This window comes from Canis aureus, chromosome 13 (genome assembly GCF_053574225.1).
Source record: "Canis aureus isolate CA01 chromosome 13, VMU_Caureus_v.1.0, whole genome shotgun sequence".
Classification (NCBI taxonomy): Eukaryota; Metazoa; Chordata; class Mammalia; order Carnivora; family Canidae; genus Canis; species Canis aureus.
The window spans coordinates 11228163-11254300 of record NC_135623.1 but is presented as its reverse complement, the minus strand read 5'-3'; the positions used below and the strand labels follow the sequence as shown (position 1 = coordinate 11254300).

General features: G+C 43.7%; 1 protein-coding gene across 1 annotated transcript; it reads right to left on the bottom strand.

Annotated features, from left to right (window-relative positions):
• Positions 1-858: 858 nt before the first annotated feature.
• On the bottom strand, positions 859-25752 carry SF3A3 (splicing factor 3a subunit 3). Its single transcript, XM_077844690.1, has 17 exons — positions 25563-25752; positions 25329-25376; positions 23052-23104; positions 22841-22946; positions 20225-20297; positions 19791-19882; positions 17873-17955; positions 17122-17260; positions 16551-16619; positions 16094-16161; positions 15829-15936; positions 14210-14279; positions 11454-11618; positions 11247-11357; positions 9992-10082; positions 2117-2172; positions 859-1166 (listed from the first exon to the last, which is right to left on the bottom strand). The coding sequence occupies exons 1-17, from the start codon at positions 25656-25658 to the stop codon at positions 1089-1091; spliced, it is 1506 nt and encodes a 501-aa protein (XP_077700816.1). The 5' UTR covers positions 25659-25752; the 3' UTR covers positions 859-1088.
• Positions 25753-26138: the final 386 nt, after the last annotated feature.

The window sequence follows — 26138 nt, the reverse complement described above, 5'->3', positions numbered from 1 at the left end:
GGGCCAGAGGAGGCCTCTGGGAAAATCCTATTCTGGAGCAGGCTCTGGCCTTCAGATGTCCATGTGGGCAGATCACTGTCTCCTTGGCTCCCCTAGGTCTACTAGGCTCCCCTAGGCTACTCAACACCACCCAAATCTTGGCCACCTGAGTTTGAAGTGCGTAAGAATATTGATTAATCACTTCTTAGTCAAGTAGGGATCCTGCAGAAGAAGCAGACAGGTAGGATTACCAAGGACTTGTTCCGAAGGGGCAGGCAGGTGAGGTCACAGCTGGTCGCAGAGCCACTGTTTGTCAGGCTGCTGAGGTGTGGGGCAGGAGCAGTTGGGCTGCAGAACAGCCCAACTCCTTCCTTTATGCAAATGAAGGCGAATCTTGGTGCCATAGTCGTGTCCGCAGCAGAGGCCCCGGCTCGCCCTCCCCATCTTTGTCTCCTACGTGTATACCTGGCCGACTTGAGTAAGGGCAGGGCTTATCCTGGGGTGCTGCACACTTGGGGTCACTGCTGCAAACAGGTCTGGGGAAAGGTGTCAGGTCAGATCTAACATAATAAATGTAACATAACCAGTGCTCATCAAACCTTAACTGCTATTTAAGTTGATGAGAAAGAGATGGGGGGGCACCTGGGTGGCTGAGTGGTTGAGCACCTGCTTTCGGCTCAGGATGTGACCCTGGGGTCCCGGGATCGATGGGGGAGCCTGCTTCTCCCTCTGCCTGTGTCTCTGCCTCTCTCTCTGTGTCTCTCATGAATAAATAAATCTTAAAAAAAAAAAAGAAAGAAAGAAAGAAAAGAAGGAGGTGGGTAAGTGTTAAGAACTAAAGGACTGAGTCCATAATCCTGGGCTTTCGAACAAGACACATTCAGAAGAAGGACTGGGTTTATTTTCTGACAGAATCTTTTAATATAAAACAAAGATAAAACACATCTCAGCCCTGCAACCTGCCAGCATGCCTTGGTTTTCACAAGACGCACGCTAGACCTTAAGACTAAGTAGGAAAGTCTTTAAGGAGCATTTGGTTGGGAGAAATAGAAAAAGGAGACTTCAGGTAAGCCTGGGCAAGCCCAGAAGCTGAGCTACATCCCTGAACACTAGAGCAGTCCTTGTCTCTTCAGGTCCTCATAGGTCTTCTTATTCACCACGTTCCCGCTGGAGTCTTCATATTCTTCCTGAAAGGAGAGGGTTACATTATTAGCTATACCTCCTGGGAAAAATGTTTGGAACCAGCCTCTGGGTACCTGAGCGCACCCTGGCTTGATTTCATGGTATTCATCTCAGACAAGACAGCCTTTCTTAACTGGTGTTCTGCAAGAGAATCAAACCCGACTGCTCTAAGGCACCCCTGTGTGTCACGAACGAACACATCCCAGGCATCTAGGATGATACTATTTATGACCTCTCCTTGGGATACCTGAGAAAAGAATCTATTCAAATCACTCTCTGTGTCTAAGATGATGAACGCTGGTTGAGAAAGTGTGACCGAAGACAATAGCTCTCAAATGATTCCCAACAACCCTAGGTTCCTGCCCAAGAGGCCTCTCAGGGGTTGAAAGGGAGGTCAAGAAGGCTGAGCTTCCTCATTTCCAGTGTAGTAATTCCCCTTTATTTTATTTAATATACTGAAATTTTATATTACAGTTTGTAAACAGCTTTGCTGCTTAAAAAAAAACAAAACAAAAAGGAACAGCTACCACCCCTCATATACATGTCATTCCTCATCTCTGAGTCTGCCCTTTGAGATATCTATCTCAAGATCAACAAGGATGCCTCCCTGCCTTGAGAGAGACAAGATCACCTCATTAGATGCTTTCCTCAACGGAGACCTAACCTATAACATGGATTCACAACTTCTTAGCCTATGAATCCTCACGGCAGGGTAAGACATTGGATAGTCCTGCTTGCCACTTCAAAATTTCAATACAACCTGTGTTAAGACACATTTAAAGTCTGACACATTTAATATCACAAATAATTCTGGCTTACACATCAAGAGCCAATTTATAGATGTTGGCACATAATACTCGCTACTACAGTGAACCGGGGACCACCTCTCACCTCCCTTCTACAGCGTGAGGGAGCAGTCACTTGACACTCTCCCCAACAGTACGTTAGCACCCACCTCGGTGTCAGGCTGCCATCGCTCTGATGCCTTCTGCAGTTTCAGCTTGGCCCACACTGCAGGACGAGAAATGAGCAGCAATCAAGATTGGCTTGCGTATCCATCAGGCAAACAAGTGTTACAACATCCCTGTCCCCATTAAGATCCCCCGGATGACCCTGCCCTTGAGACTTTTGCCTGCCCCAGACTAGGATTTCAGTTCTACAGACTAAACGCTTTCCACGGCAAAACTTACCATAATCTTTGCTTTGCTGTAAAAGAAAAGTTGGACTAAATATAACCAAAGACTTCTTACAGAACTGATATACCCTCAAAGAAAGAAGTTAATTTGGTTCGACCTACGGGAATTATGGAAAAAAGTGACCTTAGGATTTTAAAGTTCAATACAGAAGAGAAGGGGAACATTAGGCATGGTCAAGTATGTTTATTTAAAGCCTGGTGTGCAGATTTCAAAAGCTTCAGAGGAAAAAAAAAAAGGTGAAATATCATGGCCAAAGAATCTGAAAGATAAGATGTTGAGCAAACACTGGAGATATTAAAACAAGAATTCTGAGAGTTCAGTAAAAGTATCCTGGGAAAGATGAAAAGGAGCAGATGCCTCCAGAAATGACCACAGCTTCAGAGGGGGCAAGCATACAAACACAAGGCAGGACAGGCACTAATCCAGAAAAGAGACCCAACTCTGTAACACTGGCGTTGGAAGGTACACTCTTAGCACAGAGATCCACACAGAACAGCTAGGATAGGTCCACTGAGGGACAGAGGATAAAATACTACATTGGGAATACTAATTCCTATATGCATCTATATTTCCCGCTAAATAGAGCTACTCTAAACTTGAGAAGATTATATTATGATGAGCACTAGGTGTTGTACATAAGAGATGAACCACTAAATTCTACTCCTGAAACTACTTTTACACTGTGTTAGTGAGCTAAAATTTAAATAAAAACTTGATATAAAAAAAAAAAAAAAAAAACCTTGACAGGAACAGAAGAAATTCCATAGAGAGCAAGTTGAATCCTAACAGGGACGAAACAGGGGAGACAACAATATGAGAAAATGCTTAGCTCTGTGCCTGGTGTACAGATGCTGGTCTCATCGGCTTTTCCTTCCTTGCTGATTGCTTCAAATTAGCTGATGCCTTCAGGCCCAGACAATATGCACATCACCAACGAATAGAAAATTTATCATGTGCTACAAGGAGTCAGAGCAGGGTCTTGCCACGTTCTATGTCCAGTCACTCAGGAATCCAATCCAGAGTAGTATTGGAGATTAGAAACACTGTAGTGATTGTTTTTTTTCTTTTTCTTTTGGCTGTCTTGACTTTTTTTTTTAAGGGAAAAAAATGGTTATAGGCAACTATGGAGCAGTAAGGGGGATATTATTCTTCAGAAGGATCTGAAAAAAATTAGAAAAGAATGGGATCACCTCTGGGCACCAATGTGGATTCCTTAAGAGTAAGTGAAGAATTGAATTTCCTGTTTTTGATGAGCTTAGCTGATCCAATAAAAAGCCAGAGACACAGGATATCATATTTTAGCAAAGCCACTGCTCTCACAGGCAATGTCCACAGAGTTCGTTACAATGTTTAAATTTCTTGGGGATCCCTGGGTGGCTCAGAGGTTTAGCTCCTGCCTTCGCACAGGGAGTGATCCTGGAGTCCCTGCATCAAGTCCCACATCGGGCTTCCTGCATGGAGCCTGCTTCTCCCTTGGCCTGTGTCTCTGCCTCTCTCTCTTTCTGTGTCTCTCATGAATAAATAATTTTTTAAAAAAGTTTTATTTATTTATGATAGTCACACAGAGAGAGAGAGAGAGAGGCAGAGACACAGCAGAGGGATAAGCAGGCTCCATGCACCGGGTCTCCAGGATCGTGCCCTGGGCCAAAGGCAGGCGCCAAACCGCTGCACCACCCAGGGATCCCAAATAAATAAAATCTTAAAAAAAAAAAAAAAAAGTTTAAATTTCTTATGCTATTATTCTAGACAACATGGTGGTAACTGAACTTGATGCTATTAGCTTATCAGTTAGCTAAATTTATACCTGGTGAACACTGGCTAATGGTGACCACCCACTTAAATCATGGAGTTCTCAGGTGGCAACTTCACAGGGCTTTCTTAGCTGTTTTTTCTTCAACTTAAGAAAAACAAAAATAGGGGTGTCCGGCTCTTGATTTCAGCTCAGGTCATGATCTCAGGATTTTGAGCAAGCCCTGCATCAGGCTCCACATATGGAGCCTCCTTCAGATTCTTTCTCCCTCTTCCTTTGCCCCCACTGCACCCACTTCACGCACTCTCTCTCTAAAATAAATAAATTAATTAAATTTAAAAGTTAGGTTAAAAAAATAACTATAGTTTAAATGACAGCACTGAATCCCTCCCTCCTGGCTAAAAACCCCAAAAGAAAAACTTCAACAGAATGATCTAAAACAGGGATGCCTGGGTGGCTCAGTGGTTGAGCATCTGCCTTCGGCCCAGGGCATGATCCCGGGGGTCCAGGGATCCAGTCCCACATCAGGCTCCCTGCACGAAGCCTGCTTTTCGCTCTGCCTATGTCTCTGCCTCTCTCTCTCTCTCAAGAATAAATAAAATCTTAAAAAAAAAAAAAAAAAAAAAAGATCTAAAACAAAGACCACTAAGTAAATCCAGCATAAAAGCTATGCCAATGGTTACTTCCCTATCCACCCCCTTATTAGGGAACACATCTTCTCCAGGTGTTCTGGAAGGAACAGTTGTATCTAACAAGCAACTCTTTATCCTGACACTACTGGAGACCCAGGTGACTACAGATGGCAGTGGACCCAGCTGCACCTACCTACCACCTCTCCTTAGTACTACATGCAGGGACACTAAGACACTGATGGAGCTGGATGACAGTCGGCTCTGAAAACTGAGGAGGGGCATCACAGCAGAGCTAGGGCTGCCCTCATGAGAATGCAGGTGAAAAGATACAAGAGAATAGAGAAGGTGTATGTATGGAGAAAAGCACAACTGAATAAGTATATTCTTGGAATGAGGGTGGATAGCATGCACAGTTAATTTTAATAGGCTTTCTTCCTGGTAACCAAAAATTCCTAAGATGTCTACTCCTGAATCTTTTTTTTTTTTTTTCCAGATTTATTTATTCATGAGAGACACACAGAGAGAGGCAGAGACATAGGCAGAGGGAGAAGCAAGCTCCCTGCAGGGACTCGATCCTAGGACCCCAGGATCACAACCTGAGCCAAAGGCAGACACTCAACTACTGAGCCATCCAGGTGCCCCTACCTCAGAATCTTAAAAAAAAAAAAAAAAAAAAGAGAGAGAGAAGAATCCAGGTTTATTTTATTTTATTCAAGATTTTATGTATTTGTTCATGAGAGGCACAGAGAGAGGCAGAGACACAGGTAGAGGGAGAAGCAGGCTCCGTGCAGGGAGCACGATGTGGGACTCAATCTCCGGGCCTCCAGGATTATGCCCTGGGCCAAAGGCAAGCACTAAACCGCTGAGCCACCTGGGCTGCCCTGAGAATCCAGGTTTAATAAAAAAAATTATACCACCAACAGGAAATGAAAAATTACAAAAACTTGACACCATAATAGAATTAACCTCCATTCAGTAATTAATTGCTTACTACTAGTGAGACACCTGGGATAAAGTCTGTCAAAATCTAGTGGGAGCCAGTTTGTATACAACCACTGATCTGCTATGAAAGTTTGAAAGGAAACCAGAGAGTTTCTTGGCTGAGGTCATGATCTCAGGGTTGGGAGATCAAACCCTGCATCAGGCTGGCCATAGTCTGATTAGGATTCTCTCTCCTTCTGCCCCTCTCCCAGCCCCCAGCTTGTACTCAGAGAAAAAGAAAAGAAAAAAAAGAGGGATCCCTGGGTGGCACAGCGGTTTAGTGCCTGCCTTTGGCCCAGGGCGGGATCCTGGAGACCCGGGATCGAATCCCACGTGGGGCTCCCGGTGCATGGAGCCTGCTTCTCCCTCTGCCTATGTCTCTGCCCCCCTCCCCCTCTCTGTGACTATCATAAGTAAGTAAGTAAATAAATAAAAAGAAAGAAAAGAAAAAAGAGAGAGATTCTGAAAATAATTTGGTAATGAAAGAATGATGAACCTGCCAACAATGTTCTGGAAAAAAGCAATTTTTTTTTTAAAGTCTCAGTAATCTCTACACCCAACATGGGGCTCAAACTCACAACCTCGAGATTAAGAGTCCACATACTCTTTCAACTGAGCCAGCCAGGTGCCCCAATGAGAACTCTAAAAAAATCTATGTGGTGTGGGTGTTTGAAAGGCAGTAGAGAAAAGATGCTGATCACTTCCTATACATAATTCGACCAAATAATATATATTAATAACTAATAAAAATTAGTAACAGAAATAAACTATTAGTTAAACCCTCAAAGTTAGAAATTTTAGAAAAAACATCAACCAAAAAGGAACAGATACAAGTTTACTCTTTAATCCATGTAAATGAGAGACCTAACAAAAAACAAGGTAACTTTTCCAGCAAAGGAGTTAGATACAAATAAATCAAATACAATGAAGTATAAAAGGTTTAAGAGGCCTATACAATGGTGAATATTGATGACTAGGGCAAAAAGTGGCCCACAGTTGCTGTCAAAATTTTGATAATGGGGAAATGGTCTTAGTCCATCACAACAGAAAAGCTATCAGATAAAGGGAATTTTAAAAAGAAAATGGGAGTAGCCAATAAGACAATATTGAGTTTATATGACTGAAACACCACAAAATAAATACAAACCTGGTAGAAATGCAATAGGTGAATTTAATTATAACCAAGAATGTCAACATATCCCTATCACAATGTGAAACAATATACGTATCAAGTTAAGGACCTGAGCACTGTAAAAAGATTATATATATATATATATATATATATATATATACATATATATATATATATACACTTTTTTTTTCCTTAGGTGTTAGAAAATCTTTAATCAATCAGGCTATATACTTGGACACAAAAATACAATATACTGTAAAGGTAGAAAGTCTGTATTTAATGGGCCAAAAAACCAACCAGGAATAAACAAAATAGAGTTAAAAGGTGCTCAATCAGGGGCACCTGGGTGGCTCAGTGGTCAAGCGTCTGCCTTCAGCTCAGGGTTCTGGGATCAAGTCCCACCATCAGGCTCCTTGCAGGGAGCCCACCTCTCCCTTTGCCTATGTCTCTGCCTCACTCCGTCTTTCATGAATAAATAAAATCTTAAAAAAAAATATGCTCAACCAACTATAATTAAAAGTACTCTTCAATCTCTTCAAAACCAGAAATAACAAAAAAAAAAAAAAAAAAAAAAAAAAACCAGAAATAACATCTTTAATTAAGCTTTAGATATAACGTATCAATAATGGATATTCCTTTTTCCAAAAAAACATTTATCTGAGAGACAGAGGGGGAGAGAGCATAAGCAGGTGGGAGGAGCAGATGGAGAAGGAGACTCTCTGCTGAGCAGGGAGCCTGACATGGGGCTCGATCCCAGGATCATGATCTAAGCCGAAGGTAGCCACTTAACCGACTGAGCCACCCAGGCACCCTGATAATGGATATTCTTTTTTTTTTTTTTTTTTAAGATTTTATTTATTTATTCATGAGACACACAGAGAGGCAGAGACACAGGCAGAGGGAGGAGAAGCAGGTTCCATGCAAGGAGCCCGATGTGGGACTCGATCCTGGGAATCCGGGATCAGGCCCTGAGCAAAGGCAGATGCTCAACCACTGAGCCACCCAGGCATCCCAATAATGGATATTCTTAATATATTTCTAAAAGAATGATACCTAGTTCTAAATGCCTGTATTAAAAATAATAAAGAAACAAAGAGAAGAATGTTTTCATCTAAACACTTAAGAAAGGACTAAAAAAGATTATAGAAAGTATTAGCAGGAAAAGTTTAATAAAACAGAAGAGAAATGAAGCACTTGGCTTCCACTTTGTCATAATAAATCAAGGAACTGTATGGGTTATTAACTGGAGAATCTTTTCAGCCTGGTCCCTTTGTATAAAGAAGTAATCTCTATTTAAATATAAACAGATTCAAATGACAGAAAAGAATGTAGCATGTAATCCCATCTGTTTTATGTCATAAATACGGTTTTGATCCTTAAACCTGACAAGTGATTCAAAGGTAAACAAGAAGTGCAGCTTTTATTTACGAACATAAACCTAAGACTTCTGAATAGTATTCTAATAGGATAAATAACTGCATTAAAAGCATTATCTACCATCCGTATGAAAGAATCCAGAAATGCTGCTTAATCCAATGCTCAATTTAAAAAAAAAAAAAGTGGTAAAAACGCAATCTTTCTCTGGTGGGATGTGAGAGTAAAACCATGAGCCAATCTTAAAATCAATGTAGATACACAAGCATCATTTCCTTTGAAAACAGCAACCAGGTAAGGATGACCTATCGCCTATTTCTATTTACTTTAACATAAGACTTGGGGACAATACTTAGGAATCTAACCATGAAACAAACATCGAACAAAAAAGTATCACTTTTCTTTTAGCAGTTGCCATGACTGTAAGCTTAAAATGATGTCAACATCAATCTAAGGTATCAGAAGTAATAAATTAACTCAGGCAAATTGCGGGATGTAAAATAATACACACAAAAAATGGACTATGACCTACTTACTGGTGGGACACAGCTGGAAAAAATATTTTAAAATAAGACTACATTCAAAATACACTGTTATGGTTATAGACATTTCATTACCATCTTCTTTTCCCAACAAAGTGAAGGGCAAAAATGAAAAGTAAATTAGAAACTAACTGGATGAATCGATAAGGAAACACACTGTAAAAAAAAAAAAAAAAAAAAGAAAGAAAGAAACACACTGTAATTCTGCCTGAAGATACTAGACGATCCTGACTTGTAAATGAGTAAGGAAAGAAGAAAGTGGGAAGTTCCCAAAGCTGACTACACACAAAAAACTCAATAAAAAAGTCCCCAGAATCCAAAGGCTAAATCAGGATCAGGGAGGCTTTTTTGGTACTACTGCAGTGTAACTGTATAATGACATACAGCATTCTATTAGTTTCAGGCATAAAATATACAGACTCGACGATTCTGTCACTCAATGCTCACCATGAGTAAACGCAGTCACCACCGTTTAGAAGCTCATTTCTAATTTTCTAATTTGGCTCTGCAATGGACGTGAACAGCCCAGGAGAAGGGGCCTAAGGAATGGAGTCAGCTGGCCAAGCAGCTGAGTAGTGTGGTATGAACCCAAGGGGGGCTGCCTGAAATTTCACAAAGCAGAGGGGTAGGACTCCTTTCTTTTCAGTCTAGCCAGCTGGAATTGAAAACACGACAGAGAAAAGAAACTAGAGAGAACAGAAAGCCTTCGAAGGTGATGCAAATGGCCGGAAGAACTACCAGAGAGCCAGGCTGACAGGAGCGTCAGTGACTGAGGTCCCCAAGTGCTTTAACAATAAACACATTTCCTGACATATGCTCCACACTCCGCTCTTCCAGCAAAAGGTATCCTGCTACCTCCATTTCTGTGTATCTGCCCTGTCACCTCAGAAGTAAGCTTATTGGGATCATTTCTATTTTTCCCTTTAATAGCCGCTGTTCTAAACCGTTAACGGCAATTCAGAAAAACATATCTATCCATTCACTCAAAATCCTGCACACTGAGGAGTTCAAAGGCCCAGCTCAAAGGCCTGTTTTATAGGGAAACAATCAGTAGGGTGACCAATCCATGCCCTGAAAAATGTAGTTCTTGTGTGACTAGACCCTTTTATATATCCACAAGCTGCTGCCCCTAGACCTGGGTACAGCAGGGCATTGGGAGCAGTGAGTTGTAGGAGTGGCCACTTGATCTGGTGCCTAGGGCACGGTAAATAAAACATACTTACAGGAGACAGCATCTTCGATCTGTGTCACATTAGCGAAGTGGGCAGTGTTTGGGATGCCCAAACACCTCATGCCGTGGGCATGACGCCACTCCTGCGAGGAGAGAGAAGCAAAAAAACCAGGTGAAATGGGAGCAACTGAATACAGGGCACAAACTCCATTCCATTCATAAACCTTAACCTGACCCTTCACAAAAGACTCCACCTAATGGCAGCAGCATTCCTTCTGTGGCTCACGTTCGTAAACAGCTGGCCACGGCTGATAGATAAGAGGCAGTTATTTCAAAGCAGCACTGCACGGTTTTCCTCACTGGGCTAGTTTCTCAAACCAAGATTCTAGGTCCAGATCCAGTAATAGTCCAGACAAAACCTGTGTCCAGACCACAGAAAAACACCACAACTTTAATTAACCAGTGACTTCCCACGCAGCCCCCACCACCAGTGTAAGTGTTACTGATGGCAGGTTAGCATCACCTCTGGAAGTAAAGGAGACAAATGCATACCAGATATGAGCAAGGAGACTGACAGTTTGGGCTCGGGGATGGCAAAGGGCATGGGCTTTAGCGTGGATGCCAATCCCAATGCACTGGAAGGAATACTGAGAAAAATTCAGAGACTACTCAGGGGCTCAACAGAAGAGGCCCAGGATCAGTTAGTGCTACGGATGTCTGAGAAAGGAACTTCATATACGATTTCTATCCTCGGTCCAGCGAATCTTTTCCATTTGTAAAATTCCCAATCTGTAAAAGTACTAAGAACTAAAGGCAGAAACAAAACAAGGGTGAATGCACTTACTGGAGTAGCGCCCAGATAATGCCTGGTCTCAAGAACTGCTTGTGAAATGTTACCCTTTGAGTTCCTATTTTTCAAACAGGAAGAGGCAAAGGCCCCTTCAAGACACAAAGGAGGAGGCAGTCAGGGCTTTGTTAGGTCCTGCGTACTAGCAGCGGGCAGAGAGCGACCAAGGAGGCAGAGGATGGTCTAAAGAGCTGGCGGAAAGGTAAAATGGGAGAAGAACAAGCAAGAGCAAACAGAAATATGGTTCAGCTAGCAGAGGGCAGAGTGCCTCCAGAAACCATCTCAGGCATCGTTCGCTGCTAGCATGGTGCCAAAGGCCACATGCTTGACTTTAGATCCGCTCCTTCCTGCTTCTCTTAAGCTCTGGATGCCAGTGCTCCTCCTGGGTTGTCCCTATCCTCTCTGAAAGTTGCACGTTTCATACTTCAATTTCCAGGAGAAATGGGTCTGAATTCCTTACAGCAAAGTGCCGCTGGAAGGCCTTGGGACCTCGGTACGTGTAATTTCCACAAATCTCACAGTTATAGTTGATGTTTAGACCATGAAGCTTGTACAGCCAGTAGGGAATAGGCTAAAAGAAATCAGACAGGAAACAGCATTAGATTAGTGTCTGCATCTGCCCTCCGATATGGGCGGTGGGAAGGAAGGCGGTAGTGCTGGAACGTACTTTGCCATCCCAGCCGAGGGGCAGGTTTTTGGGGTTGTAAATGATCTCATTCTCCTCATCTTCACTTTCACTCTCACTGATCTGCTCTTCCTCTTCTTCTTCTCGTTCCTCCCCTGTCCTCGCCTGCTTGCGTTGTACATTTTCATGTGTGAGATGCCGCTGTTCCTAGGTCAGGTCCAGAAATGAAAAGGGAAGTCAGAGAAAAGTAGTGCAGAACAAGAAGGGCAGTTTCCTACAAGCCCTTCCAAGAACACGGTTCTCTTACTTGTACAATAAGGGAAAATCCTGTCTTCATGTCAAAATTCCCTGATCAATAGGCTCTCCTTAATCATGAAGGAAAAACTCAAAGGTTTTATATCACTTGCCTAAGATACTCATCTGAGGCCGTGGACTATCGCAGAACAGTGAACAAAACGCTTTTCTAAGTATGTCCTTACCTAGTCCTTTCTTCTCCTTCCTCACCAACATGACAACCTTCTAACTTGTCTTGAGTCCCTCCTCATTCCAGTCCAACTTTTTGTTCCCAGATTTAAGTGCTTAAGAAAAAACCCCAAACCCCAATCAAATGGTACACTACGCTTAAAAAACTTTGTCTTTCTACTGTTTAAAGAACAAAGTGCAGAAACGCCTGGGTGGCTCAGAGGTTGAGCGTCTGCCTCTGGCTCAAGGCATGATCCTGGAGTCCTGGGATCGAGTCTCACATCGGGTTCCTTGGTGGAAGCCTGCTTCTCCCTCTGCCTGTGTCTCTGCCTCTCTGTGTCTATCATGAATAAATAAATAAAATGTTAAAAAAAAAAAGAACAAAGTGAAAATTTCCAACGTAATTCTCCAAATTATTCTCTAACCACTCCCTCCATTATAAGGCACACTCCACACACATTGACTTTCTTCTCATTATTGCCTAATATCTAATTTCTCTCCATGATGTTTTACCTCCACACTTCTTGTTTTCTCTCTTCCTAGGACATTCCTTCTCCTTCTTTCTACTTAGAAAACTCAGTCTCAATGTGTTGCAGCACGTATCACATTGTGCTGCGGTCATTTATCTCCCCCAACCACAAAGTGGCCTTTTCAAGGTCAAGAGGCAGGTCATATTCACTACTGTATCCAAGGACTTAGCACAATGTCTGGAAACCAACAGATACTGATAAATGATGAGGTAATAGTAAAAATCCTATCAGTACAAATAAGAGCAACTTCTGAAAACCATTCTGGCCAGAATTCTAGAGTGGTGCCACCTCCTGGCAGGGATAGCAAAGTGCTCTCGAAGGAGGGAGAAAGTAGCAGGCCCATCTTATGTCACGGGTACAAATTAACCTCCCAATCATCCTCAGAGGACTAGCAAATCAGATTGCTGCCATACTAGTAGAGCTGAGGTTCACTGTGGAGAGTATCAGTGCTCCCAAGGTCCAACATCTAGCAAGCCCTTTACTGAAAACAGTTGGGAACCAACAGGTGACTAGTTTAATAGCAGTTTATAGCTATTATATGCATGGTTCTTAAACAAGGGCAGAATGCAAACATCCATGGCAACTGACAAAGACACTTAAACAAGCTATCTGAGCCAGAGCCATCTGCTCAAAATGCCATCTGAGCATCTGTAAAGGAAAAGGCTCTCAGCAGTTGAAAACGGTACAAAGCAGATACTCTCTGAAGGCTGGTCTTCTGTAGGCCGTCTTCTCTGGGTGGTGCCCTCTCTTCTACCTTCTCTTCCCTGAAAGAGTGATTTCCCTTGTCCTCCTCCTCCTTTCTCTCTGAGATAAGCATCCTGTTCTGGTGAGGTCTTTTTTTTTTTTATTTTTTAATTAATTAATTAATTAATTTATGAGAGAGAGAGAGAGAGAGAGGGGCAGAAACACAGGCAGAGGGAGAAGCAGGCTCCATGCACCAGGAGCCTGATGTGGGATTCGATCCCGGGTCTCCAGGATCGCGCTCTGGGCCAAAGGCAGGCGCTAAACCGCTGCGCCACCCAGGGATCCCCTGGTGAGGTCTTTTTCCACTCCCAACCCACCCTTCAGCTCTTTCTTGAAAGAATACTCACGCAGCAGCTCATAGCCAGCTCTGTACCACTAACACTCTAGTCCTAGCAAATTCCTCATTATCTTCTAAATATGTAGGTAATGGCTTTTCTTTCTTTTTTTAAAAAAACATTTTTATTTTATTATTTATTCATGAGAGAGAGAGAGAGAGGCAGAGACACAGGCAGAGGGAGAAGCAGGCTCCATGCGGGGAGCCCGATGCAGGACTCGATCCCGGGACTCCAGGATCATGCCCTGGGCCAAAGGCAGACGCTCAACCACAGAGCCACCCAGGGATCCCCAAGTAGTAATGCCTTTTCATAAGTTATACCTGAAAAGCCTGCTGTGAGTAGACTCTTTCCTACTTGCCTTGAATATCTGCTTCCTAGGTCATCTCCTAGGTATATTTGGGAACTTCTAGGTATATTCTGGAATGCAGGCACAGAACCTGCACCATTCTGGATACTACATTGAAAGGGGAGTTTATTCTCTATGCTGGGCTTCATGGAAATTGGGCAACCTTGGGACAACAGGCATCTTTGAATAGAATGCAGCCTCACTGAACAGTCAAGTACCCTGAGACAATCTTATTTTCTTCTCACCTAGTTTAACACCTACCCTTCCACTTTTAATTCCTGGAAAAAAAAAACAAAACAAAAAAACAAACCCACAAGTTCACATTCGTCTGATTCCCGTACCTTGCAGCATTGACAGCTCTCAGCAAAGTCCATTACTTACCCCAAGAATCTCTACATATTCATAGATTTGGGCTTCTAGGAAGGCAATGTCTTTGTTCCTCTCAGTGTCTCTGGAAACAAGAAACAAGCTGTATCATTCAAGGATTCTTTTATCCAATACCTTATCTGTGTCTGGGAATGCTTATTCCAAGAGTCCATTAAAAACTATAAGCATGTGACAAATGTCTTGCTGTGAAAGCAAATGCTCTATTCAGCTCAGGACTCACTGACGGAATTATTAAGGCTATTTCTTGGAATGCATGGAAAATTCCTCTTTGACCTCATTCTAGAAGATATAAAATATATCAAGATGTTTACATATCTAGCATTATAACCTACAAAAGAATTGTGGTACAGGAGACAAGCTCTGGGACAGGCAGACTTGGGCCCAAATCCTGACCCTGCTACTTAGTTAATTATGAGATAGTGGGCACATTTCATAACTTCTCTGAGTCTTGAACAACTACTTTTCAGAGTTGTTGCAAGAATTACAAAAGCACTCAGGGGTCCCTGGGTGGTTCAGTGGTTTGGTGCCTGCTTTCGGCCCGGGGCATGATCCTGGAGTCCCGGGATCAAGTCCCACATTGGGCTCCTGTGTGGAGCCTGCTTCTCCCTTTGCCTGTGTCTCTGCCTCTCTCTCTATGAATGAATAAATAAATTCTTAAAAAAAAAAAAAAAAAAAGAATTACAAAAGCACATAAAAAAATATCTTGTACAAGCATGTGGCTCAACAACAGATTCAACTGCAGGGATGAAAGGTACAGCACAGGCAATATAGTCAATGGTACTGTAATAGGTTTATATGGTGATCTATAGTAGGTCTGCTTGTGGTGAGCACAGTATAATGTACAGAGTTGTCAAATCACTACATTGTACACTTCAAACTAATGTAGCATTGTGTGGCAACTATACTTCAATTAAAAAAAAAAAAAGATTCAGGATCCCTGGGTGGCGCAGCGGTTTGGCGCCTGCCTTTGGCCCAGGGCGCGATCCTGGAGACCCGGGATCGAATCCCACGTCGGGCTCCCGGTGCATGGAGCCTGCTTCTCCCTCTGCCTGTGTCTCTGCCTCTCTCTCTCTCTGTGTGTGTGTGACTATCATAAAAAAGATTCAATTGTCATTAGTAAAAATAAACTTAGAAAAATATTTTTTTAATCTATTTAGCCTCCATGACCTACTGAATAAGAACAAGTACCCAGAGCAGTTTCAACATTAGACTTCATCTGCTCTCAATCACTGGAGCACAGACTGTCCTTGGTTTCTTTCTTTTTTTTTTTTTTTTTAAATTTTTATTTATGATAGACATAGAGAGAGAGAGAGAGGCAGAGACATAGGCAGAGGGAGAAGCAGGCTCCATGCACTGGGAGCCCGACGTGGGATTCGATCCCGGGTCTCCAGGATCGCGCCCTGGGCCAAAGGCAGGCACCAAACCGCTGCGCCACCCAGGGATCCCTGTTCTTGGTTTCTAACAATGATGGCACACTCTAAATTTGCAGAGAAAAAGGACAAAGTGAATTGCTCTGAATCAGTAACAGCGATAAAACAGGCTGCTGTGGTAAGAATTCTGCATGGGAATAAAATCTTAAAACTGTCCACAAAGGTGGCACCCCAGTTACTCACCGCTTGGTGCCTTTTGACTTGGGATTTTTGGCAAACAGGGAGGTGTCAAGTGACTCCAGGGACTTTCCTTTGGTGCTGAAGAGCCTCTGGGCTCGCTCTTCTAGGGTCCTAAGGAGACATGAGTGGCAAAGGATTTCAGTTACTCTACCATATAGGCCTGCGTATTTCTGCACTGCGAAGCAATGGAAAGAATGGAATCAGGGTCGGTTATTGTGCGAACGCATCACAAAATGGGACAATTCTGATAGAAAAAGCAGTCTCTTACCCACCACACTTCAAGCCTAGAGCTAAGAGTGCAGATTTCAATCTGTCCAGACCCAGGGAGGCCAACTCCTATATAAAAAATAGCCAAGTTACAATTTCATCCATTTAAGATTTTGAGAAACAACAAATGCCTTAAGCTTAGGTCTTTGCAGGCTGGTGTGTGGGTGTTCTTGAAGCTGTGGCAAAACCATACATTCCAAAGCCAAAACCTAGCAATAAGCTTAAACTCTCCAAGAACTGATGCTGTGGTCAAGCTCATATGTAATCATACTGGTAGTCATTATCTCCACTATATTTTAAAATAGTTTGAATTACTTTACAGTTTTCAAAGTAGTGGGGTTTTTTGTTTTGTTTTTTTTTGTTTGTTTGTTTTTTAATCTTTCCACATTCTTTGTAGATGCCTAGTTCCTCTGAGGAATGAACAGGTGAGACCAGTACAGGTGCTAAAGAAAACATACCTCCCAAGAAGAGAATGCAGACAGGTCAAGATGGGCTCCAGCATGGGTCAGGGCACTGCTTGTCTCTTTCTGGCAAGAACAGTAAGACCCAGGTTTAGAATGAAGGCAAGAGAGCCATCTATCTACATTACCAGGTGGTGGCTAGCCTTTTTCTTATACACATATGTGACTATGAATCAAATTCCTGTTATGAGCAGAGCCAAAGACAAGATGGTTCATTCTCTCCCCGAGAGTTCAGGAAAACTCAAATTTTATCACCAGGAGTGAAAACACATGGTAGAGATTTCTAGCATATAATCTTTTCAGTTTCGATCAACAGAAACCACACAGCAGTAATGACACAGTTGGTGAAAATCCGGGGTCAGCGAATGGCAAGGAGGCCCTGAAAAATCTCATTCCAAAGTATGCATGGGAAGAAAACCTGACATACTTGGCAGGGGACACCTCGTTGTCACAATTGATCCCAAGGGATCAGCATCTAATAACCCTAAGGTGGAGGCTCAATATCAAGGGGTAAGATACTTAATTCAATTCCCCTGCGTGTCCTCTCCCCAACTCCACGGATGCTCACCGGCCATCCAGGAAAGGTACCATTCTCCCACTTCTTCTCAAATTCATTCTGAATCTTCCCAAAAAGTTCGTTCTGATCTTGGAGGGGCTTGACTCGATCTGTGTAATCTTGAAGGTACTCAAGCAGCATCTCCAGGTATCTACAGAGGAACAAGCAATATAGAGAAAGCAGAGTTTGTGTTTTTTATATATTGTTATGCCCTGTAAAACATAATCCCAGTGATACGTTTTTAAAATAATACTAATTTTTAGAATAAGCTTGCGATTGACTTTTTGCCTAATATGTCATTTTGCTTCTGAACTTTCTGATCTCATTTTATTCTCATGATACAATTTCAAATACTAAAATCTTAATTATCTCACATACAAGATTTCAGGTAAAAAGAAAATGAGAAAAAGAGAGGAAGTCAGGAGTACATACACATCACTCACTTCAAGCAAAATGAGAAATTCTAATCTTTTTCTTGTTAAACTCCAAAGACACAGATCCCTGAATGAGACTTCCTTATACGATGAGACAAGTTTAAGGACAGCATGGGCATAAGATCACAGATGCACCAACAGACGCACATTCTTCCAGAGCCAGAGTATTACAAATGTTTAAAACTATGGCATTCAAAATCCATATCCTCCAAAAAACGTGGAAGTCATTTGTGTCCTTTTAGGCAATAAAATTCAGAACTCTGACATCAAATCTTTACATTAACCTTCTAAGCAAATCCAGTAGAGGCCCAGAAGCTAGGAATGCCTACCTCTTATATTCAGCATTTTTCCTCTCTTTAGGAATGTCAAATAACTGGTCGAAGATAGACAGATAGGTAATATAATCCAGTTTCTGAAAAGAGAAATGAAAAGAGATTCAGTTAGGGGTGTGCACCAAGTTAAACTACAGTATCCAATAAATGAGATAAAAATCGAGTATTGTTTTTAACAAAGTAACAAGACCTGGATCATCTTAGTCTTTTTCTTGCCTGTCATTTAATTCCTACACTACCTGGAGTGTTAATTCCACTGCACTGAGTAGACTATTAGACTAATAATAAACTGTGCAAAATAAAGATCAATAAACAGTAAACTACAGAAACACCTGTCAAACACTAACTACATGTGAGGTACTTAGTTGAAGACTCTGACACCCACTATATCCTACACTAAGGTCCTGAAAGTGCCATTTGTTCACTCATGTCCTCACTTACTGAGCATCTTTGGACTAAGTACATGGATACGGATGAGAACAGATACAGGACCTGCCCTCATAGAGCTTAAAGTACAATCACCGAACTTCTGGGAGATTTCCTCACAACTCCGTGAGGGACTTAATCATACACCTCCTGTGACCTTTCTGGGATTGTCACATTCAATTGCAACTCCTTTGATAAAAGACACTAAGTAGGGATCCCTGGGTGGCGCAGCGGTTTAGCGCCTGCCTTTGGCCCAGGGCGTGATCCTGGAGACCCGGGATCAAATCCCACGTCAGGCTCCCGGTGCACGGAGCCTGCTTCTTCCTCTGCCTGTGTCTCTGCCTGTCTCTCTCACTGTGTGCCTATCATAAAAAAAAAAAAAAAAAAAGACACTAAGTAGCCCATTGCTGGCAGATACTGTTTTCTTTTCATATTTTTCACATATCTAGTACTATGTGTGCCTAACAAAGGGGTTCAATATGTATTTGTGAGTTTTTAAAAAAATATCCTGTTTACAAAAGCAAAATATGCTTGTACTAATAATCAATAAAATTCGCTAAAAACATATGCTTGGGGCACCTGGTTGGCTGAGTTGGTAGATCTCAGGGTTGTGTTTTCTGTTTTCTTTTTTTAAGACTCTATTTATTTATTCATGAGAGACACAGAGAAAGGCAGAGACACAGGCAGAGGGAGAAGCAGGCTGCCTGCAGAGAGCCCGACATGGGACTCAATCCCAGGAACCCGGGATCACACCCAGAGCCCAAGGCAGACGCTCAACCACTGAGCCACCCAGGCATCCCTCAGAGTTGTGAGTCTAAGGCCCATGTTGGGTATAGAGTTTACTTAAAAAAATAAAAATAAATAGGGGCGCCTGGGTAGGTCAGTAGGTTGAGCGTTCAACTCTTGGTTTTGGCATAGGTCTTGATCTCAGGGCCGTAAGACTGAGCCCTGTAACAGGCTCTGCACTCAGCCGGGAGTCTGCTTGAGATTGTCTCCCTCTCCCTCTACCCCATGCATGCACACGTGAGCTCACTGCTCTCTCTCTGAATAAATAAATCTTTAGAAATACTCAAAAATTAAAAATAGGACTGTTGTATTCACTATAAAAAACTTATTATTATTTTTTTTTAAAGATTTTATTTATTCATGAGAATGAGAGACAGAGAGAGACAAAGACACGACTCCATGCAGGGAGCCCAATGTGGGAGTCGATCCCAGGTCTCCAGGATCACGCCCTGGGCTGAAGGCAGCACTAAACCGTCGAGCCACCCGGGCTATCCTTTTTTTTTTTTTTTTAAACTTTCATTTTGTATACTGTTTCATTCCAAGAAAGCCCATTACGTCTTTTATATTTACATAACAGTTACAAAACACAAGGAAGATAGTCTAATTGCTTTCTGTGCAGAAACCCCAGCCTGATGTCCTGACCTACCCTTAGAATCAGAACCACTCTCCCCACTCCCCTGCCACCTCCCCCAACCAGCCCTACCTCTGAGGCCTTGAGATTAATATATTTGAGGTAACAGTCATGGAGGTCGAGGTAACGACCATATCCCTCTTCATCTGTGAACTCCACCAAGTCTGAAAGAATCAAAGATATCAGTGATTCAGACATTAAAGACCACTCTCTTGGATGCGCTAATTCTTTGTTTCATGACACAGTCCTTCCTCCAAATGTCCTCCCTATGATGTGAAATGAACAGCCCTCAGTTTTCCAGGCCAGTGAATTTGAGCGAGGGTAGTACAAAACGAGTATTTTGTCCAAGGCCAATTTAGGATGCTAATCCGCCCCAGAAATCAGCAATGAGAAAACCAGCAAGAGAACCTGGCTATGAATTTCTCTGGGGCTCTGTGGGAAAATCTGAGCTCTGTCATTAACCTGCACTTTGTTAGTACTAGAGAGAAATACTGAATGCTACTTACTTTGTGCCTCTTCACTTGGATTCTCTCGAGCTTTCAGAAGCTCCTCAAATTCCACTGACATTGGCACACAGATCTGAGAAAAAAGGAAAAATTCAGGTGGATTTTTAACAAGAGTTGCAATGTTGCAAAAATGGACCGTATACTTAGATTTCTGACATTTTAGACTTGATTTTTCATTAGGAGCCTACTACTATTATCCAATTATTACCTTGCTTTTTTTTCCCTTTTCCTTTCTTTGTACTGTTTGATTAAAAACTCCTAAAGTAACACATGCTCACAAAAACTCAAAAACACAAAATGAAAAACCAAAGTCCCCATTTATTAATTCTGCTGCAAATAGGTAAGTGCTGTTAAGAGACCTGTTTATACCAGCTTCTAAATTTTGTTCAACATTAGGATCCTGGGAGCGTTTTAAAAAATCTCAACGATACCAATTAAATAAGAAGGGGGGGGAAGATAGCAAATACTTTTTAAAGATCCCCAGAGGAGGGGCGCTGGGTGGCAGGATTGGTTGAACGGCCAGCTCTTGGTTTAGGCTCAGGTGGTGATCTCATGGGTTGTGGGATAGAGCCCATCTGCCTCAGAGTCTGCTGAGTTTCTCTTTCCCTCTGTTCCTACCACCTGCACACAGCACTGTCTCTCTGAAATAAATCTTTAAGAATTAAAAAAAGGAAAAAAAAAAAAAGATCCCCAGAGGATTCAAACATAATCAGCAAAATTTGCAAACCACTGTTCTATGTAAATACACGCACGTACAAGCACATACAGGCACATGCAAGGTGTTTATTTTGTTTTTCACATAACTAGACATCTTTTTTTCCCTTAGTTTATCTTGGGCATCCTTCCAATCATTTTTTAAAACCATCTATTCCTCCATCACCTTCCTATCAAGGCCAGAATAAGGTTAACACATCAGAATGGTACTCATGTCTTCTCTCTCGGTTGGTAAAAGACTTCACACTCGATGCTTCAAAGCAGCGGGAAGACTCCTGCTTGCGTGAGAAAGCACTCTTATCTCCTTTCCCCTAACTTCAAGGTCTTCTTCCTGGTATTCCTAGTCTCCTTTCTCTACCTGTGTCCTTAAACATGTACATATTCCTTAGCTCCCTTACGATCCTCTTGTTTCTCCTTTTTTCCTGCCAGTGTTTTAAATGCCTATTCCCTCTTCTAGGTTTCTGCTTCCTCATGGCCCACTTTTGTCCCTGTGACCACATTTCCATTCCCACTACTGCGGTGAGGCAGGAATCCTGGCACTAATCAGTCAACCACAGCTGATGCCAGTGTTTTGCTTAGCTTCAGTAAGACATTACCTAGAGCTGTCGTTTGACCTCTGTGATAGAAGTATTCCCAGGCTCCTTGGCACTTAAGTACCTTATCGTCATCAATACACCCGCGTGGCATGTGGAGAAGCTCCGAGTCTACCTCTGCATTCGCTTTTCCAGAACTCCACTATTCATAACTTCAACATCAAATCTATAGTTCTTAAATCTAAATCTCAAGCTTTTTTATCTCTTGCCTGACCTGAGTCACCTAACTTCTACTACTCACAGGATACTACCACCTATATATAACAGCACCTGAAAAGCTACATGTATAAAAACTCATTCCCAGGCTCAGTAGGTTATGCATCTGCCTTCAGCTTGGGTCATGGTCTCAGGGTCCTGGGATCATGCCCCATGTTGGGCTCTCCGTTAGCAAGGTATCTGCTTCTCCCTCTCACTTTCTCTCCTCTCTCTCTCTCTCTTTCAAATAAATAAAAAAAAAAATCTTAAAAAGAATAAAAATAAAAATTCATTCCCACTCCAAATGGATGACCTCTTTATTTCTCCCAAGGGAACAAGTAACCTTCCAGTTACATAGTCATGAAAGTTCAGAATAATCTATGGCCCATCCCTCTCCACATCTGCTACAGCCATAGCCTTGCTCCCTTTTCCCCCTAGAACTCCTCTGGTCAGCTATTCAAGATGTTCAAAGGCTTCTAGATAATTGAGATATAATCTCTGCTTCTTATACCATTACAATATAGTGAGGCACATATTCATTGTCATAAAAATATAATCAAATCATAAAGATTAATTGGAAGGGTAGACTAGGAAAGATATTTCATGAAAGAGTTGGCCTATTAGCTAAACCCTGACAGTATAATGATCATTGCAAGTGAGTAAAGTGTCTTTGTGTTAGTTGGATCTCCTAGGTAGATTTCAAGGCAGAGTTAGGAGTGCAAGGGGTTCATAGGGGTAATGCTTGTGAAAGATAAAAACAGGAGAGCATGATTGGGCAGGGAGAGCCTACACTGTGATTTAGACAAAGTCTTTATCCTCCCAACAGGGAGCTGTGGAGCAAAGACTACTCATTACAAGAGTCTTGCACCGGATGGAAAAAGTCAGTCTACAGTACCCTCACTTGTGCTCAGTCACTGGCTGGGGCTACTCAGGAAGAGTATGGCCTTGGCCTAAAGACGAGGCAGAAACTGAAAGCACTTGAGTTGTAGGATGTCAGCTAAATGGCAGGTTCTTTTGAAGGGACATCTGAATGGTGCGTCTCCATTCTCCTTCCACCTTTCCTTTAGTATGCTCTCCAGGCAGGTTTGGAAAAAATACTTTCTGAGTACCATACCTCATTTGGGTGTTTCCGATGGAATTCTTTTATTTGCTTGAGTCTATTATAAAATTCAGCAAATTCATTGGGTCCTGAAATGGCATTGAGTTCCTCCTTTCGTAACCTGCAGTGTCAGGAAAAATCCAAAGAACACAGTGCACAAAATCAGTCCTCTAATCGTGGCTCCTCAGGGGCACTAAGTCCTGGACTCGAAGTGACTATCACTTACCCATCCTTATCATCATACAAATCCCGCAGGTTCCCACTCACTTCCATATATCTCTGAAAGGCAAACACAAAACCCATCAGAACAAAGCAATCTCTACAACTATAGGCTAAGCAACCAACAGCTTTCACTAGTCAAAGCCCAGGGAAACCTTGAGAGAGATGTGGTGTTAAAAGTCCTGTGCTTTTGGGCAGCCTGGGTGGCTCAGGAGTTTAGCACTGCCTTCAGCTTGGCCTGATCCTGGAGACCCGGGATTGAGTCCCGCATCGGGCTCCCTGCATGGAGCCTGCTTCTCCCTCTGCCTGTGTTTCTGCCTCTCTCTCTGTCTCTCTCGTGAGTGAATAAATAAAATCTTTTTAAAATTTTATTTACTTATTCACGAGAGAGAGAGAGAGGCAGAGACACAGGCAGAGGGAGAAGCAGGCTCCAAGCAGGGAGCCTGACGTGGGACTCCGATTCAATCCTGGGACTCCAGGATCACACCCTGAGCCAAAGACAGAGGCTCAACCGCTGAGCCACCCAGGTGCCCAATAAATAAAAATCTTAAAGAAAAAAAAAGTCCTGTGCTTTCTAGAGCACCTGGGTGGCTCAGTCAGTTAAGTGTCTGACCTCTTGATTCCAGCACAGGTCATGATTTCAGGGTCGTGAGACTGAACCCCATGTTGAGCTTCCTACTCAGCGAGGAGCCTGCTCCCCATCCCCCCCCCCGGCTCCTTTTCTCTCTCTCTCTCAAATAAATAAATAAATAAATATATTAAAAAAAATTTTTTTATTATTTATTTATGATAGTCATACAGAGAAAGAGAGAGGCAGAGACATAGGCAGAGGGAGAAGCAGGCTCCATGCACCGGGAGCCAGATGTGGGATTTGATCCCGGGTCTCCAGGATCGCGCCCTGGGCCAAAGGCAGGCACCAAACCGCTGCGCCACCCAGGGATCCCCAAAAAAATATATTTTTTTAAAAAGGTCAAGATGAAGACTACCTAAGTGACGTGCTTTGATAGGTAGAGTGTTCCTATATTTACTACTGATCCTTACTTTCCCTAGAAGATTCAGAGAGCCACCCTGCCAAATAGCAGTTCCCACCCAGGACTCTCAAAGAGGAGAGTAGCCCAAGATGACTTTCACTATTTGAAAAAGCTTGACTGAGTGCACAAGCGAAAGAAAACCTCACAGCTTACCATGGATTCAAACTCAAGGTAGTACAGGTACTAGTCCCTTTTTGCAAGCTTTCGGGACCCGATTCGCTTCAGAATTCGGGATTTTTAGATTGGGGAAGGTATTGAACATTATGTATTGAACTCTGGAACGCAGATTAATAATTCTGCAATAAAAACTATGCCTTATTTATTAAGTGGGATGAAAACCATAAACAGCTCATCTGTTAAGATCAGGTTTTGCTGCCAAATGAGATCAAGTCAGATTTTGCCACCAAGTAATTACACCACCACCCCACCACCAGCCCCCTCAACCCACAAAGAAACTCTTTGTTTTCACAGCATTTTGGATTTGGGAATTTAAATAAGGAACTAGGGCCTAATAATAGTAATTATCTCCTGCCAATCAGGAACTTTGGTCTTTCAATCCTTTCTAAACAGATTTCAAACACATGCAGGAAGAGGGATGCTCAGCGGCGGCTCAGCAGTTGAGCATCTGCCTTAGGCTCAGGGTATGACGCCGGCGTCCTGGGATCCAGTCCTGCATCTGAGCGGCTGCCTTGGGCTCAGGGCGTGACCCGGGGGTCCTGGGATCTAGTCCCGCATCAGGCTCTCCCTGCATGAAGCCTGCTTCTCCCTCTGCCTGTGTCTCTGCCTCCCTCTCTCTCTCTGTGTCCCTCATGAAAAAAAAAAAATTTAAAATCTTAAAAACAAAATATATAAGCAGGAACGGAGATCATCAGTCAGCAGCAAGAACCAACCTGTTGCCGGATTCATTTCCTAAAAGTAAGAGGTGGAACTATTACGAAGCAAATGTAGTTTGGTGGGTTAAACATACTTCAAAAAGGGCCTTCTGGGGGAGGAAGAAAACACTCCGGTGGTGCGTCAGAGGTGGAGGGGGGCGAAGGGATGGGGGCCTGGGTCCCGGTAACTGCGGTCTGCACGTCGCGGGGCGCAGGATGGGAGGAATGCGAGGTCCCCCGTTTGCAGAGGTGATGTAGGGGGGCTCCGCAGCCGCCAGGCCGTGTCCAGTGCGGTGTCCACGGCGGCGGGTCAGCCCCGCCGCCCCGCCCCGCGGCACCCCGCGCCCCCCGCAGCTCCTCCCCACCCAACCGGACACTCACATCCTGCATGGCCCGTGTGCGGTGGTCGGAATTGATCTGGTCCCGGAGCTGGAGGAAAGCAAACGGGGACACGGGCGCCGTGAGTCGCAGTTCTGAAGGTTGCACGGGCCGCCCGAGGCCGGAGCCGTGGGCCGGGGTCTCAGCCGCTGCAGGCCAGGCCTCGGGCGGGAGGGGGGGAGGGGGAAGGGGAAGGGGGCCCGGCCCCGGCGCAGCCTTCGCCCAGGCCCCGCTCACCGTGGACTTCTTAGTGAGCATCTCTTTGGCCATGACGTCCATGAGCCGCTCCTTCTCCTCATGGTACCGCCGCTGCTGCTCCAGGATCGTCTCCATGTTTCCTCCGCCGCGGGTTCGGACCCCCGACGCGGCCGGAAGCGACTCCTGCCGCGTTGCGCGCCCTCGCCCCCCACGCTGAGCGTCCGGCGGCACCAAGGTTCCGCGGGCGCCGGAAGCGCCTCGGGGACCCGAAGCGCGGGGAGCCTCGCTGGGAGCGCGCGGACCGAGCTAGCGAGGTGGCAGCAGCGCGCCCCCTGCCGGCCGGAGGACGGCGGAGCGACGCCACGCGATTTGCAGGTGCCCCTAGGGGGCGCGCAGAAATGCAGGAATCTGAGCTTGGGGGACGGGGCAGGCACATCCTAGACCGAGGAGTAGATGAAGAACATGAGTTGGGGGAGTCCTTAGCTTTCAGCGTGACTTTTTTTTTTTTTTAATTTATTTATGAGACAGAGAAAGAGAGGGAGAAGCAGGCTCCATGCAGGGAGCCCGATGCGGGACTCGATCCTCGGTCTCCAGGGTCACAAGCTGCGCTAACCC

Bases quoted from the DNA above. Each gene is read 5' to 3' on its own strand.
- SF3A3 (XM_077844690.1), bottom strand. From the start codon at position 25,658: ATGGAGACGATCCTGGAGCAGCAGCGGCGGTACCATGAGGAGAAGGAG. The intron at 22,947-23,051 runs GTAAGTGATAGT...CTGACACTGCAG, and splicing joins TTGTATGATGATAAGGATGG to GTTACGAAAGGAGGAACTCA. The intron at 10,083-11,246 runs GTAAGGAATTCA...CTCTCCTCGCAG, and splicing joins CCTTCCAGCGGCACTTTGCT to GAGTGGCGTCATGCCCACGG.